The following is a 15,622-nucleotide window of genomic DNA, read 5'->3' as shown; positions in this document are numbered from 1 at the left end:
ATTGATGTTGAAATACAAATGCAAGATCACTCTTGCTTAATGTGCTCACTTTTCGCAATCTAGGGATGGGATAGTCAGCCCTTTTATGATGTACAAAGTCAGTTTAATGTTATTGTGCTACTATTGTGATACCTTTTCAGCATAAAGAAAGCACATTGTGTAAGATGTAAGCACAAAATGTAAGAATGTTTTTGCCTCTTTTTAATGTAGGGGTGCGACAGCTTGAAATCATGTGCTGCTTTGGCTGCATGTCTGTTCTTGCCAACTACTTTGTCTTCCTGACTTTCTTTCCAGCATGTGTCTCCTTGGTATTAGAGGTAAGACCAGTTTCAAGATGGCATCAGTAGTATAACAGCATATTGGCCTAATGCTGGTGTCCTGTTTTTCTTTGTATAGCTATTAATTTAAAATGAGAGATAACAATTTAATATGGCACCCAAGTTTAGCCTTCACAATTTATATCCTATTATACATTTATTTCTTTGTTCAAGAGGAATCATAATCAAAGTTATAATTTGCATGGTTGTAGTCAGAGGTGAAAGTAAGCTGGACCGGCTTCTCTGGTGGTGATTTAAAGGGCCCAGGGCTCCAGCTGCTGTGGGGAGTCCTGGGCCCTTTAAATCACCGCCGGAGCTCCGGCAGCCAGGCTTGGGTGGGGATTTAAAGGTCCCAGAGCTCCGGCGGGGATTTAAAGGACCTGGGGCTCCCCGCAGCGGCCGGAGCCCTGGGCTCTTTAAATCACCACCAGAGTCCTGCCGCCACTACCCCAGCGGCGGCAGGGCTCCAGAGGCGATTTAAAGAGCTATGGGCTTCCCGCAGTGGCAGAAGCACTGGGCCCTTTAAATCTCCACCCGCAGCGGCCGGAGCCCTGGGCCCTTTAAATCACCACCGGAGCCCTGCCGCCACTACCCCAGGGTACCCAGGCAATTTTAAATCTTGAAAGGCCCCGCCTCTTCCGGTTGAGGCCACGCCCCACTATGGACTCTGGCGTACCGGTAAGTCCTTTAAGTTACTTTCACCCCTGGTTGTGGTATATCTGGAACAAAATCATATGTCACGTACAGTAGTTTTTAGATGTTGAAAATAATAATAGTATATAATCTTCCAATTATCAATATTTAAAACTTGCAGTTGTTTTTTGTGTGTGTTCAACTTTATTCTTCTGCAATAGCTTCTAAACAAATAAGGTTATTGTATATTCCCTGTATACATACGTATACCTCTAATGAACATGAATGAATTGTGTGCTTGGAGGAATTAAATTATTTCATCAAAACAGAGAGAAGTTATGTCCTGGGTAATATCCCCTTTTACAACTAATTTTGGAGCAGAATAGAGCAAAAAATTACATAGTTTCTTGTACTACAGTTCCAGTAATTAATTTGAAAGGTCAACATTCCCGTTTATATGATGTCCTTTAACTTTCAGTATAATGTTCAGGCACAATCTTCTGCTCGGAAACGCTGGGGATCATATTTTGAGATCTGAATCAGTGTTAATCTTGATTTCTGGATATTTGATTTACAGGCACTATGACTTAAATAGTCAAAATTTGTTGCCTAATGTTATACTCCTGCATTTGTATTTAAGCACCTAAGTGGCATGGAGTTTGTTTTGTTCTCTTCAGAACTGCTGGGCAGCTCTCACTCTTGCTCAGATAGACTTCAGTGAGATTTGTGGATGCTCAGCTTCTCTGAAAATTGAGCCAGTTCCAGGCCCCAATTCAGGAAAGCACGTGCTTAAATATTTTCCTGAATGAGGAGGCTTTTGTGAACCAAGGCCTTATTTATTTTATGGACTTAAGGGCTTAACTTTAGACACAGAAGTTTGAACATTTTGGGCTGAGAGCCTCCTGCTTGGGTCTTAAATTTTCTCTTTGGTTCCTGTATTGCCACTGACTCTTCCGTGTGGTATTAAGTGGATCAAATGTAACTACAGGCTTGTGTACAGGAGAAAGTTCAACCAGTTTAACTAAAGGTGTGATTTGTAAATGATTTAGTTAAATTGGTGCAAAAGGCTGTATAGACACTCTTATTGTGGTTTAGGTTAAGTTGGTTTGAAGTCATTGTAAACTAAGCCAAAACAAGCCAGTTTTAAACCAAAAAGAAAGTGCCCACATAGGCAGTTGCACTGGTTTAAAAACTGACTTAGATTAAACTGGTACAACTTTCTTGTGTTGACAGAGCCTTAGTAATCAAATTCTCTAGGGACATAATAGTAAAAAGTTTGCTTGCTTCTCTGTTTCTTCAAATATATGCACTGAACAGGGTCTTTTGTTTTTCCTTGTAGCTTTCTCGTGAAAGTCGTGAGGGGCGTCCCATATGGCAACTTAGTCATTTTGCCCGTGTTTTGGAAGAAGAAGAAAACAAACCAAACCCTGTAACTCAGAGGGTTAAAATGATTATGGTATGTGGGGATTTTCCCTTTCTTTAGAGAAAAGCAACCATATAATTAAATGTATGCATAAATATTTCTCAATTACTGTAAAGTTATATTCCCTGCCTGTTGTCAACACCAGCCTTTAGTTTTAAACCTACGAGGGCGTGGGAAAGTAAAAAAAAAAAAAAATTAATTGCTACTTGTTACTAGATTTGGTGGCTAGTTACAGCTGGAAACAGGTTTCACTTTTCTCTCTCTCTCTCTCCTTTTTAAGTCTCTAGGTCTGGTTCTTGTTCATGCTCACAGTCGCTGGATAGCAGAACCATCTGCTCAAAACAGTACAGCAGAAAATTCAGTGGGAATGGATGAAAATGTACCAAAGAGAATTGAACCTAATGTTTCTCTATGGCAATTTTATCTTTCTAGGTGGGTGAATATCTTGGTCCTTCTAAGTATTCTGTTGCATCTTCCACTGACTGAGGCTTATTCTCTGGTGCTTTCAGGTTACTTTGTAAGGCAAAGTACTTTGCAAAGCAACCATAAACCCATCTGCTCTGGCCACTGTAGGATTCCCTACATATGGAGATCCTTGTGTGACATGGCATTCCATAGTCAATTTAATGGTAATTGATGTAGTCTAGTCAGGTGTTAAAACCAGCTTCCCTTTACTCTGGGAACATGTGCACAGCTTCTCCCACACATGTACCACCCATCCCCAAGGACTTGGAAAAAAGGTCCTTGTCACTGTTCTCTCTCCTTGTGATCAATTTTTTTCTAACGTTAAGGTACTATGGATTTGATTGTCAGAGGTTCTGACAACCTACAACTCAATTAAAGTCAGTGGGAGCCATGGATTCCTATCACCTCTGAAAATCAGCCTCTAAATCTCTTGATTCCTTACCTATTTAAGCAGCTTAATTTCTGTATCTACTATAATAATTGCCTCGGATGGCAAGATATGATATTTGAACCACACTACATTTACCAGGAGATAACTGTTAAATCAGTTGATTTAGATGTTGAATGGCACATGCCTTCTGAGTGATTTAGTATTATATTTCTCTTTGCTAGGGTTTCAACATAGGAATTGCTGTTTACTGTGGTTTAGTAAATATTTAGTGAGAGAAGTTTTAAGTGTCACTGCTGTTCTTCAAACATTCTGAACTGCCGTGCTGTTTCTTTTCTAAAGTAGCGTACTTCAATAATGTGTTATAAAGGGGGTAGAGTTCTAACCGCTGCATAAATTAGGATCAACATATTGCTCTTGTTAAAGCAAATGGATGCCCCAGTGATACATTTTATAAAATGTAGCTATATACACGAGATTATATAAACATTGCAGGTTAGCTTTGTAGCATTTTCTTGTTAGGTATTAGCTTGCATGTCTTGCTTGTTTGTTAAAGCAGTGTGTCAGTTTATAGTGATATACAAATGTTTTTTATATACTAAAAACACATTTACATTTACTTCTTGTTTGATCCTCCTTCAGAATGGCCAGTTTGGACATTGAGCAAGTAATCACTCTTGGTTTAGCTCTTCTTCTTGCTGTGAAATACATCTTCTTTGAACAGACAGAGACGGAGTCTACGCTCTCACTGAAGAACCCCATAACCTCTCCCTTGATAGTTCAGAAAAAGATTCCTGATAACTGCTGCAGAAAACAGTCTGTACTTGTAAAAAATCATCAGAAATCCAGCACAGTAGAAGAGGCTGTAATTTCCAGAGAGAGAAAAGGTAATATATATGCTTTGGGTATCTTAGGTACTGAAGGATCCAATGCTGGGACTATTTTGCAACCAAAAAACTGTACTCTGTTGAGATTTTTGTAATCTAAATTCCAATTTTAATTTGTCTTTATGCAGTTGAAGTAATAAAACCTGCATTAGCAGAGCCATCAGCCAAGGCTACATTTGTGGTTGGTAGTTGCATCCCTATGGAAACTTCTTCTCTCCTTAATAGAAAGGAGCCTGAAATTGAATTGCCCAAAGAGCCACGCTCCACTGAAGAATGTTTATGTATACTTGGAAATGCAGAGGTAAGAAAAGAGAACTATAAGGTTTCCAGTTCTGCTGAGAAGTTCAAGACCAAAAAATTATAAGCAGTATTTTTAAACTTCACAGTGAAATCATGTTTGTGAATACATTCTTCAAGTGATTGCATTGCTCTTACAATTGAATGTATGTGTAAATAGTATGGCTTACACTCTTAGTATACACCCATTGCAAAATGCACTTTAGAGATCATTTCTGGTGCAGTCAATTCCTGCTTTTCAATTATTTGTATATGTTCTGATTCTTGAATGCATGCAGCCAAAAATTCAGTTTTTGCCCATTTTTGTAAACAAAAGATTTGTTACCATATCTCCCCCCCCCAAATTCCATTTCATAGTAGCTTTCCCGCTCATGAAAAACTAGAGTGTTAGTCCATACATCTATTAAAGGTGGCTGGTTGAGAGCAACATAAGGTGCTTAGTTTTCTTCACCCTCAGCTCCCAAGCTCTCTGAAATCTCCGAGGTTGTGTGGCTACTGATTCTGATTCCCCATGAGACAGAGTATTGTGCTCCCTCCAGACCAGTGGTGCCAAGCTTTTCAGGTTCCTCTCCCCCCTCCAACCCATCTGCATCTCCCCCATGGGAGCTGCGGTCAGGGGGAGGGCGGGGAAAGAAGGGAGGTGCAGACAGAGGTAAGGGGGCTGAGGCTGGTACCAAAGCTGCAAGGACCTAGGTTGGGGGCGGGGCTGGGGCGGGAGCAGAGGCAGGGCTGGAGCAGAGATGGGGGCAAAGCGGGGCTGGGAGGCACTCCCTCCCCACCTGCTGTGGGGGTTGGCTCGGGCCCCACTGTGCTCCCCACCCACCGGGGGGGGGCACTCCCCACAGTTTGGGGACCACTGCTACAGAACATCAGACTTCCCCCTTTCCCCCAATTTGTACTTTACAGAAAAATGTCCATTTATAAACTTGTACATAATCTGTCTTCTTTGGATAGTTCCATACACAGAGCCAGATCCTCAGCTGGCATTTGACTTCAGTGGAGCTATGTAATTAATGCTACCTGAGGATCTGTCCTATAGTGTTTAAAATAAGAGTCTACCTTCACTCTGGAAAAGCAATGAAATTTCGTAATGGAACTTTTAGTCTATACATAACTCTTTAGTTTGGCTAGGTATTGCAGGTTATTTGATGGTAAGCATGTACTACAATACATTACAATGAGTAAAAGCCTCACTCTGAATCTCACAACATTTTATAAGTTTAAGTTGCAGCTGGGGTATCTGGGCGAGGTTTGTTAGTTTCCTTTGCTTTTGGTTTATGTGGATTCATGATTGACACAGACCAGTAATTCATTTAGAATGATTTTCTTTGTATGCTGTAGTTTATGGATGTCGATAATGAAACAGATTCTTTAGGTATGATTTGCAGAAGTAAAGAGTATCCTTTACCATACTGGAAACATTAAAAGTTGTACTGCAGTTTGTACAAACACAAAACTTTTTTTTTTTTTTTTAATTTCTAGAGAGGTGCAAAATTCCTCACTGATGCAGAAGTCATCAACCTAGTCAATGCTAAGCATATTCCTGCTTACAAATTGGAAACTTTGATGGAAACTCAGGAACGTGGTGTATCTATTCGCAGACAGATGTTATCTCAGAAGCTCCCTGAACCTTCAGCCCTACAATATCTTCCTTACAGGCATTACAATTATTCTTTGGTAAGTATAATGGAGACAAGCAAGAGTGAATTAATTTTTAAATTTTAAGGTAACTCCTTTTGTGTGTTTTTCCCCAAATTCTTCTCAAAATTATAATTCATGTGCTCCACTTCCAAGGAATTAAGACGGAGCTGTCAATTATAGTTTCAGCCGGTCTTCATACAAACACAGACTGCATGGGTATTCATTCAGTTCACATCTGAAAATTCTCACAGACATAAGTATTGGATACTTAATTTTTTTAAATGAAAACTTAAGAGTACAGATCAGTTTTGTAGCATGATCAAAAAGGACAATTATGTATTAATGTATACAGTTCCCTAATCTCAAAATTTAGGGCTTTGATAATACCACAGCTGAGTTTACTGGGATGAGTGAAAATGTGAGTTGAGTCATAATAAAGGGAAAGTTATTCAAAATCCAGATTGTTAGTTTAATACAGTTTTCACTTTGTACAGTAACTCTCCTAATAGATACAAGCACATAGCATTCACTAATATAAAAAAAAAATTCTTTCTGCAGTTTTATCTGTTATTATACATTACTTCAATGATTAAACCCTTCAGTGAACTTCAGAAGATTACTGTCAAGCTTTACTAAATACTTCCAAACTTTGTGCCGTATAAAACATTGCAGTGTAAAAATGTTGTATTTTATTGATGAGTCAGTTGGTAAAGTAGGCTAATTTTTATTTATTTTATTTGTTGATGGCGATTTGTTATCAATTTCTCAACATGCTATTGCAATGCCGTATCCTTAATGACTGTTAAATCTAACATTTGTTTTTAAGGTAATGGGAGCTTGCTGTGAAAATGTGATTGGATACATGCCCATCCCTGTAGGTGTAGCTGGGCCACTTTTCCTGGATAGCAAAGAGTTTCAAGTTCCAATGGCAACAACAGAAGGCTGTCTGGTAGCAAGCACAAACAGAGGGTGTAGAGCAATACTTGTAAGTAAAATTCATTCTTGGAGAGTTAGCTCCTTGCCTTGATTAAGAGTCCATCACTTAATACAAAATGAGTTGAATTGTGTAAGATAGGTATCTATTTAATTAACGTTATTACAAATTACCAATAATTCCCAGTAATGTTATTCATTTTCCCCTTTGGTCTTAGCTTGGTGGAGGAGCCAATAGCCGTATTCTAGCAGATGGGATGACTCGAGGACCAGTTGTAAGATTACCCTCTGCCTGCCAGGCTGCAGAAGTGAAGGCTTGGCTTGAAAACTCTGAAGGGTTTAAAATTGTCAAAGATGCATTTGACAGCACAAGTAGGTTAGTAACATGGCTTTCTGTAAAGTATTTACTAATGTAAATCTATAATGAAATATAGAAATCTCCCATGTTTAGGTGTACTACGATGCAAGAAATTACATGATACTAGATTCAGGGATCCAAATAACTTGGATTCTAAGTAATCAACAACATCATTCATGTCCAATATTTGGTTAACCATTAGGGCTGCAAACAAATGTTATATCCCCTAGGAAAATACGGAATTCAATCACAGGAAGAAAAAGGAAGTTAAAATGGTATTATTCTGATTACCATTCATACTTGTTACTACCTCCAAAAACACTCTCACACTTCAGTTCTGACTTGATTTTAATGATTGTTATCCTGCACTTGTAGAATTAGAACCAATGTTGTACACCACCATCTAATCTTTGAAATGATATAACATGTTCTTCTCTAATTCTAGAGGCTAAAGAGAATATTGACCCTTTAATGCCAGAACTGACAGGGTGGGGAGAAGCATAACAGTATTAAAAGTAACATGATTTAGAGCATGAGTGTCATAACTTCTTTTATTCTCATTCCTCCAAGTATTTGTTGTTGTATATTAACTCTGGAAAATCGAAGACTGATTTTTCGGTATTGGTTAGCAGAGTCATGTTCCACAAAAGCAGGTGGAAGTCAGTAGTACGCATGAGCATATTCCAGCAAGGCCTGATACCATGGTATAGAGCCATCCTTCCTGCTGTTGAATAATGGGCAATATCTTCACGTTAGTTTGTTCTTGCTTACTGCATAGCAATAGAATTGGGTTGTGGGACATGCCTTTACTATCACTGCTCTAGACACTGTTTCTGAATATAAATGACTTAAGAATTGCCAAATCTCCTTCTTTTAGTAGTTAATATTCAGTAACATAGAATTTTTTTGTCAGGGATGGAGGGAGGGAATTGTTTGAAATTAGGTAACTACAACACTAAGATCTTGTATTTCACAAATTGCATGGCTAGAAAAATTAGGCAACCCAGTACAGTTACTTTCAGGAGCAGTACATTTTCTTAAACATTTGTCTTGGATCAGCTGTCAGAGAACTTTGTGCCTGGTAGTTGGTGCTGATTTAATTTTGTGCATAGAGCAGGAGGAGGAGCCCACATTGTGCATGGTGCTTAACAGGGTTATCCAGAACTAATGGCTTACTGTCATTTGTAGCTGAAAAGCAGCCTGTAGTCTTCAGCGAGCTAAGGGAGAGAGAAAGAATTGTTAGTAGTCAGTTGATTCTCTTTTATTTACAGGTTTGCTCGTCTGCAAAAGCTTCACATCAGTCTGGCTGGTCGTAACCTTTATATCCGTTTTCAGTCTGAAACAGGGGATGCAATGGGAATGAACATGATCTCAAAAGTAAGATCCAGTCTGTTTCTACTTAGCATTTTTTTGAAGGGAAAAAAAAAAAAAAAAAACCTAGTTAAAGCATGTCACTAAATTAACTAAATTAGTTTGTCCTGTCTTACGTGACTATACAGGGAGTGGAAGCAAGGACACAGGACTCCCCACTTCTCTCCCTTCAGCTTCTCCCCCTTTCTTTTTCTGGGGCTTGTATAAGGGCCATCCAGAATCAGAGTCCTGTGTTAGAGTTAATAGTGCTTTTGAGAGGAAAATTTACTTTCTGTCCCTTAAGTGCTTAAATCTAAAATAGGCAAAACAGTGAGAAATGTTGTGAGTGAGAAATTAAAGTGATTATTAATCCTACTTCAACTTCATTCTTATTGGCCATCTTCCCATATGAACTTGATTTTTTTACCTTTGCTTGTTTTATTTACCTTAGGCAATTTACCGAGGGCAGGCTGTGTCTCTCTCTAGTGATATAAAATGGTAAACTGTAATGGTTTTGTTTTGTGTCTTTGACCATAATCAAGAGTAGTACCTAAGCAATGAAGACCGGAGGGTTAAAATGACTATATTTAAAAAGAAAAAAAATCTGTTCATGCAACTCAGGCTCTCCTTCTTCCCCCAATCCAGAATAAAGGGAAGAATTGATCCCAGAGTATTAAGATCCATGTTGTGTGCATACCTTGATAAGTGCCAGTGTTCTCTGGTCCTATGTAGCCACTCTGGAGTTAGAGGGGGCAGAGCCTCCACCCACCTGTGCAGCCCCAGGATGAGCCCCCATGCATGGTGGGGAGGAGCAAAGGCTTGTAAATTCATTATTTCCTCTACGAACAATTGAGTGAGATGGGGGCAGAGCAATTATTATATTATACCTACCCACCAGCACCATCTTACCCAAAAGGGTAGTCCAGGTTCCTCTGTGAGGAACAATTCCTTCCCATTGCTGCTCCAGCGATATGCTTTCCTTGCACAGGGGCTGAGCCCAAAGGTTCAGTCTAGCCCTGATGTCTTACCGTCTCTGTGATGGTTAGTAACATATAAGTTAAGTTCTCCAGTGGTTTATAATACAATCCTCATGAGAAGTTAAGCTTCATTTATATCTGCTTCTGTCAGGGTACCGAAAAGGCACTTGCGAGACTGCAAGAAGAGTTTCCTGATCTCCAGGTTCTAGCTATTAGTGGTAACTATTGTACAGACAAAAAGCCTGCTGCCATAAATTGGATAGAAGGCAGAGGGAAGTCTGTTGTCTGCGAAGCAGTCATTCCAGCCAAGGTGGTCAGAGAAGTAAGTACCGCTTTGATTCATCTTGGAATCAAAAAGCACTTTTGTCTAACCAAACTAATCCCTTTTATAAAAATTTAACTTGAAATTGAAATTTATAAATTGTACATAATGATGACTCTTCACTTTGAGTATTATTGTAGGATCATAGAAGTTATAGATAAAAGTGACTTACTAGTAGAGGATTTTTCATTCAATATACTTTTGTGCTGTCTGGTTTAAAATGTCTGAAGTGGTGGGTCTTCCACCCCTTCTTTTGAAAGACTATTGCACAGTCTAGTAGATCTGACACTTAAGTAATTTACCTGATATTCAGTTCAGTTTTAATAATCTTTGTAACCGGTCCCTTGGATTCTCCATGGCAAATTAATCTGCAGCAGTTAGCCTGGGTTCTGCTACACCTCACAGTGCACAAGACTGGAAATTCTTTGGGACTTTCATGTAAAGAGGTTTTGATTGAATTAAATATGTGAAAATGAGTAATGCAATCAGTAGTATTTCTTGTGACCTAATTTGATATTTAATTTTTTAGTGACCCAGAAATTTGTTGTACTGCAGAATTTTGTATTAAAAATATATAACTACATTGTAGAAGTCATTGGGGGAAGCTAGAGATTGTGGCAAGCTGGGATGACGACAATTGAGGGTTTTTGCTCTTTGGAGTTACCTTGGAGGCAGGTTGGTACTATCATAGCTCATTAACAGGCTTTTTCTGCCAAACTATTTTTATATTGTCATCATTAAGTTTCAGATTTAATGTCAACATTCCATTGTAATAAATGGGGTGGTTCACCACATCTCTTAGAAATATTTATTTCAGGCTTATCTGCAGACTCAGGCAAATATCTCTGCATTGGTTTGCATTCTGTTTATATTTGGAAAATTTTAGCAACTGTAAGCACTTAAATTATTTTCTTTTAATTGAAAGTCTACTTTTTAGAGAACTGTTCTGCGGCAAGTTCCTCAGCCATGGAATCACAGTCTGAGTGCTAATGCTATACAACATGGGATTACTACTGCTGTCTAATGAGAAATATAATAAAAGCATATGGCTTTGTCTAGGTATTGAAGACTACTACAGAAGCTATGGTTGAGGTTAATATAAACAAAAATTTGGTGGGCTCTGCGATGGCTGGTAGCATAGGTGGCTATAACGCCCACGCAGCAAACATTGTCACAGCTATCTACATTGCTTGTGGACAGGTAAGTTCAGCCAATTCACAGCACTATTGGGTTTTGGTTTTTTAAATATATTCTTAAGATAGTTGAACTAAACGTTTTTATTCTGACTTTAAGGATGCAGCACAAAATGTGGGCAGTTCTAACTGCATCACTCTGATGGAGTCAACAGGTCCCACAAATGAAGATCTGTATATCAGCTGTACAATGCCCTCTATAGAAATTGGAACAGTTGGTGGAGGGACCAACTTGCTACCACAGCAAGCCTGTTTGCAGGTACAAAGCATCAAAGAAAATTAAAATATTTAAATCAAAACTCCTCCTGGTTCTATTGTATACTGTGTGTCTAAGTAATACTGCAAGTTTTTTTTCAAACTTTAGTAGGCTTTAAGATATGACTAACTAGACCAGTGGTTCCCAACCTTTCTGTTGCAATAGCATATTCATGTTCCCAGAAGAGTGTGGTGGGCGCCGGACAACCAGCCGCCGAAATGCCGCTAAGAACCGGCGTCATCAAGAAGCGTCACGGCCGAAATGCCACCGAGAAGCAGTGGCATTTCGGCAGCAACGCTTCTTGGCGTTGCCACATTTCGGCGGCTGGTTGTCCGGCAGCCGCACTCTTCAGCGGTGGGTGGTCTGGCGGAAGCGCTCCCTTGTCAGTAGTCGGGCGCACATAAATGCCCTGGTGGGCGCCACGTTAAGAACCACTGAATTAGACGAAGAGTATTAATGCATTGAATTTTGAAGTTAAATGCTACTTTTTAATGTCTGAGGGACTTAAATGCTGGTTTGTTTCACATAATTTAGTAAGGACTATTAAATAATTCTAACTGAACACAAATTTACCTTTACCAGCTCTTGGTTTTAAAGTGGATGTTGGATATTTTTGTCTACAGATGTTAGGGGTCCAGGGTGCAAGTCAAGACAATCCTGGTGAAAATGCACGTCAGCTTGCTAAAATTGTATGTGCTACAGTAATGGCAGGGGAATTATCATTAATGGCAGCATTGGCAGCTGGACATCTAGTCAAAAGCCACATGATTCACAATAGGTAAGAAATGCAAAGCTTAGTACTATTCTCTGTGTCTTCCTCTGTCCCAAATACAGCACAATATGTAAGAATGGTACATGAAACAGTTAAAGCTACAGAGAGAGTGCTGACTCCAAAAGGCTTATCTTATTATTTTTGTTAGGTCAAAAATAAATCTACAAGATCTTCAAGGAACCTGCACCAAGAAAGCAGCTTGAACGTCAGAGGAGCGTTGAAGTGAACCACTGCCATAGCAACTGACCAGGAGTAAAGAATAATATATATTTATGACTTTTAGAAGGCAGTCTCAGTACAAGGATTTTTGTGGAAAATAATTGAGAAGATCAGCAGACTTGTGATCAGTGAAACTCCTCCTTATGACTTTGACTTTCTTCAGTAGCTAAAAATTACTTCCTTTATGGAGATCCCAGATGTCTTGAACATGGCTTTAGAGTTTTTGATATTTCTCTTACTCGGCGCATGCTGTTCTGAAGGGTCAGCTTTATGTCATTAAGGATTGAGGGTATTTTGACTAGTGAACTCCCAGTTATGATTGAGATGGAAAACAAGTTCTGTAGTGTAATTTGTTGTATGTTTAAAAAAATGATTTGGCTAAAATTGGTTTGTATGTAATGTTCCTTGTGATTTTTGTTTTCTGGTTAAAAAAGTAGGTTTTAAATATAAAGTAATAGCCTAATTGCTTCCATGAACTCCTGATTTTAATTTTCTTTGTTCAAGTTTTAAGCTTAGGTCTTGGGTTATGAGATAATTTTATTGAGTCTCACATTAATCTGTAGAAACGATCTATTTATAGTACTTCACTTGCTGCTGTTCCACTTTACTATTAGCGCCCTAACTGAGTTGAATCATTTTTTCCTTTAAGGAAAATCTGTTGCTACAACGTGCAGAAATGTTTGACATTCTTTAACAGGGGTATGAAACCACTGCGTTCAACTGTCTGGGCATTTTGTTCAGAGAGAAGTACTGTATCATGACTTTCTAAAACTTTCATGTTACAGACATAGAAACGATTACACATCAGGCAGGTTAGAGCTTTGATAACGTTAATACAGTTTTTTACATAACTCTTTCTGTAAGTAGCAATGGATTCAAGTGAATGAATCAACAGATGTTTACACTTTTAAAATCTCATCTTTTTAAAGTACAGTGCATTTGCACATTAATAATTTTTGGTGTTCGACACTTCTTTCCCAGGGATAGGTGTTTGACCTCTGCTTAACTTGGAGATGTAATAAAGCCAGAAAAATCACGTGTCTTTAATGTTCCAGTTGGTTTTTATGCTTGATTCTTTTTAAATGTTTTCTTTTGTGAAAAAAATATAATTTATCTTCTGAAAAATCCAATTTATCCATCTTACGAAAACTTACAAGGGTCCATTGAAATGATGTTACTAGAAAAATTAACACAAGAAATGTAACTGTCCATTAAAATACTGTATTTGGACCAGTGAGATAACGTAGGGTGTTTCTTAACATTATGCAGGAAATATTAGGTAGGTTTATTTTGGTTTGACTTATTACTGAGAAAACAAGTATCAGTTGCTATGCTAAATAGTTACCCTGTCCAGTCACTGAAAGAAAACTATAAATGGATTTGAACATTCCTTCTTACTAGAAGGATGATGTCAGCAGGTTGGTCTTTTTCTAGGGATACAGAGGCATTTTGGGGGTGGGGATGAAAGAGAGGGAATGCTGTTCTCTTAATGTGCAAGCTTGGTATAACTTGTGAGGGACTGATTTTGTAGAACATCAACTCTAATATTAATGTATTGGTCTCATAAAGCTATCATTCAAGCCAGAAGACATACTACATGCTAGGTATGCTGTGGTAGCATGTAAATATCATGAATGTTTATCTTTCTGCAGTATTGTTATCAGTAGTTTTTCTTATTTATGCAGAGTTGAAACTGCTTTGTTTCTATGTTCAACCAGTGATTTATTATTTAAAGTAACACTGAGCTGGCAATAAATGGTGGTTCAGTGTTCATTTTGGTGAATGTAACTGACATTCTGTCTTGCAGAATTAACATTTTGTATTACTAAATTGTGTACATTTTGGTACAGAATACTTTTTCAGTTTCAGTAAAACAATGGAAAAGCGTTTTGGCTTAATTGTGATATTTTTAAGTATAATTAGTGACTATACTCAATATTAATCACTGTTTCAGGGATTGTTTACATATTGTCCTTTGGTGGTATGACGAACACTTATGGAGGTGCAATAACTTCTCAATACAGTAGTTGAGTATGAAACTTCATTGAGGCCCTACTTTCCAGGCAAAAAAGACTTCTTTTCTGGAATTTGGCACATGGTAGTGGTCTGCTAAAACAGAATATTTTTGCAAAGTCTGTGATGGTTATTTCAGAGAGATGTGTGACCCTAAACACAAAAATGCACTTTTAGAAAAGTCTTCCAATCTGTTTGGGCTAGGACTCTAATCTTACTGCATTCACTCTGCATCAGTGAAAGCTAGTGCATCAAAATTAACTGACCAATATGTTACTCACTACATTACACAACTCTTGAACATCAAGATTATTTACAAGGAAGAGGGAGAACTCTCAAATGAAAGTACCAGACAACAACTATGTAAATAAATATTTAATCTTAAAACCTAGTCAAATAACTACTTATTTTTTAAGTTAGCAAATTTTAAGGTTTTAAAAAATCGTAATTTGGAAATAAAGGTTTTTAAACCACTTTCCCATTAAACAAAAAGTCTGGAAATATATACCAACTTTGACTCCCTCAATTTCAACTAGGAGCCAGAAATCCTACCATCACAAAGAAATCTATTACTCACACCTTTCCATTTAGAAGCTAAAGTACTGATCAGAGCCTCTCCTCCCTTTGTGTTTCAGGTCCTACGCCATAAGATACTTTCCATGTCTGGCCCACCCAATATCCAGCATTAGTCCACCAATTCCCTACAACCGGCTACTCTTTCCGTTTCTTCTCTACATCTCATGCTCTAGACCAGGGGTCTCAAACATGCCGCCCGCGGAGTTATTAGCTGCAGCCCGGCAATGCAGCCTGCAGAGTTATTAGCAGCAGCCCGGCAAGCTCCCCGCCCCCCAAGTTATTTCCTGCAGCCACCAAGCTCCCCTCCCCCGCCACCCCTCCTCCCCCTCCAGTGCGCTGCATCCCCGCTCCTCTGCCTACCTCCAGGTGCTTCCTTTCCAGGAGGCAGGGGAGAGGAGTGGGGAGCTGTGCGCGCAGGGGAGGGGGCGGAGAAGAGCCAGGGCAGGGTCGGGGATTTGGGGAAGGGATTGGAATAGGGGCGGGGCCTCATGGAAGGGGTGGAGTGGGGGCCGGGGGCAGAGAGGGCGGGTTGCAGTGATGTGGCCCTCGGCCCAATGTACTAGTCCTCATGTGGCCCTTGTGGTCATTTGAGGTTGAGATCC

At 39.0% G+C, this 15,622-nt stretch overlaps 2 protein-coding genes across 8 annotated transcripts in view; one reads left to right on the top strand and one right to left on the bottom strand.

Moving 5' to 3' along the window:
* HMGCR (3-hydroxy-3-methylglutaryl-CoA reductase) overlaps positions 1-14,318 on the top strand; it is a 30,233-nt gene extending 15,915 nt beyond the window's left edge. For all 6 annotated transcript variants that reach the window (XM_042855951.2, XM_042855952.2, XM_005288270.5 and 3 more), the window contains exons 7-20: positions 211-317; positions 2,290-2,406; positions 2,654-2,805; positions 3,869-4,113; positions 4,242-4,414; positions 5,893-6,087; positions 6,878-7,036; positions 7,203-7,360; positions 8,614-8,719; positions 9,821-9,991; positions 11,051-11,191; positions 11,285-11,443; positions 12,064-12,218; positions 12,361-14,318. In XM_042855951.2, coding sequence (XP_042711885.1) covers positions 211-317; positions 2,290-2,406; positions 2,654-2,805; positions 3,869-4,113; positions 4,242-4,414; positions 5,893-6,087; positions 6,878-7,036; positions 7,203-7,360; positions 8,614-8,719; positions 9,821-9,991; positions 11,051-11,191; positions 11,285-11,443; positions 12,064-12,218; positions 12,361-12,415 — 2,093 coding nt within the window. In that variant the 3' untranslated portion in view covers positions 12,416-14,318. The remainder of the gene's footprint in view (positions 1-210; positions 318-2,289; positions 2,407-2,653; positions 2,806-3,868; positions 4,114-4,241; positions 4,415-5,892; positions 6,088-6,877; positions 7,037-7,202; positions 7,361-8,613; positions 8,720-9,820; positions 9,992-11,050; positions 11,192-11,284; positions 11,444-12,063; positions 12,219-12,360) is intronic.
* LOC122174245 (uncharacterized) overlaps positions 6,877-15,622 on the bottom strand; it is a 32,473-nt gene continuing 23,727 nt past the window's right edge. For both annotated transcript variants that reach the window (XR_006175830.2, XM_065550100.1), the window contains one exon: positions 6,877-8,559. The gene's annotated coding sequence lies outside the window, so the exon portion shown is untranslated. The remainder of the gene's footprint in view (positions 8,560-15,622) is intronic.

The sequence above is a fragment of the Chrysemys picta genome, chromosome 6 (genome assembly GCF_011386835.1).
Source record: "Chrysemys picta bellii isolate R12L10 chromosome 6, ASM1138683v2, whole genome shotgun sequence".
NCBI lineage: Eukaryota > Metazoa > Chordata > Testudines > Emydidae > Chrysemys > Chrysemys picta.
This window is presented reverse-complemented; position numbering and strand designations above follow the sequence as displayed.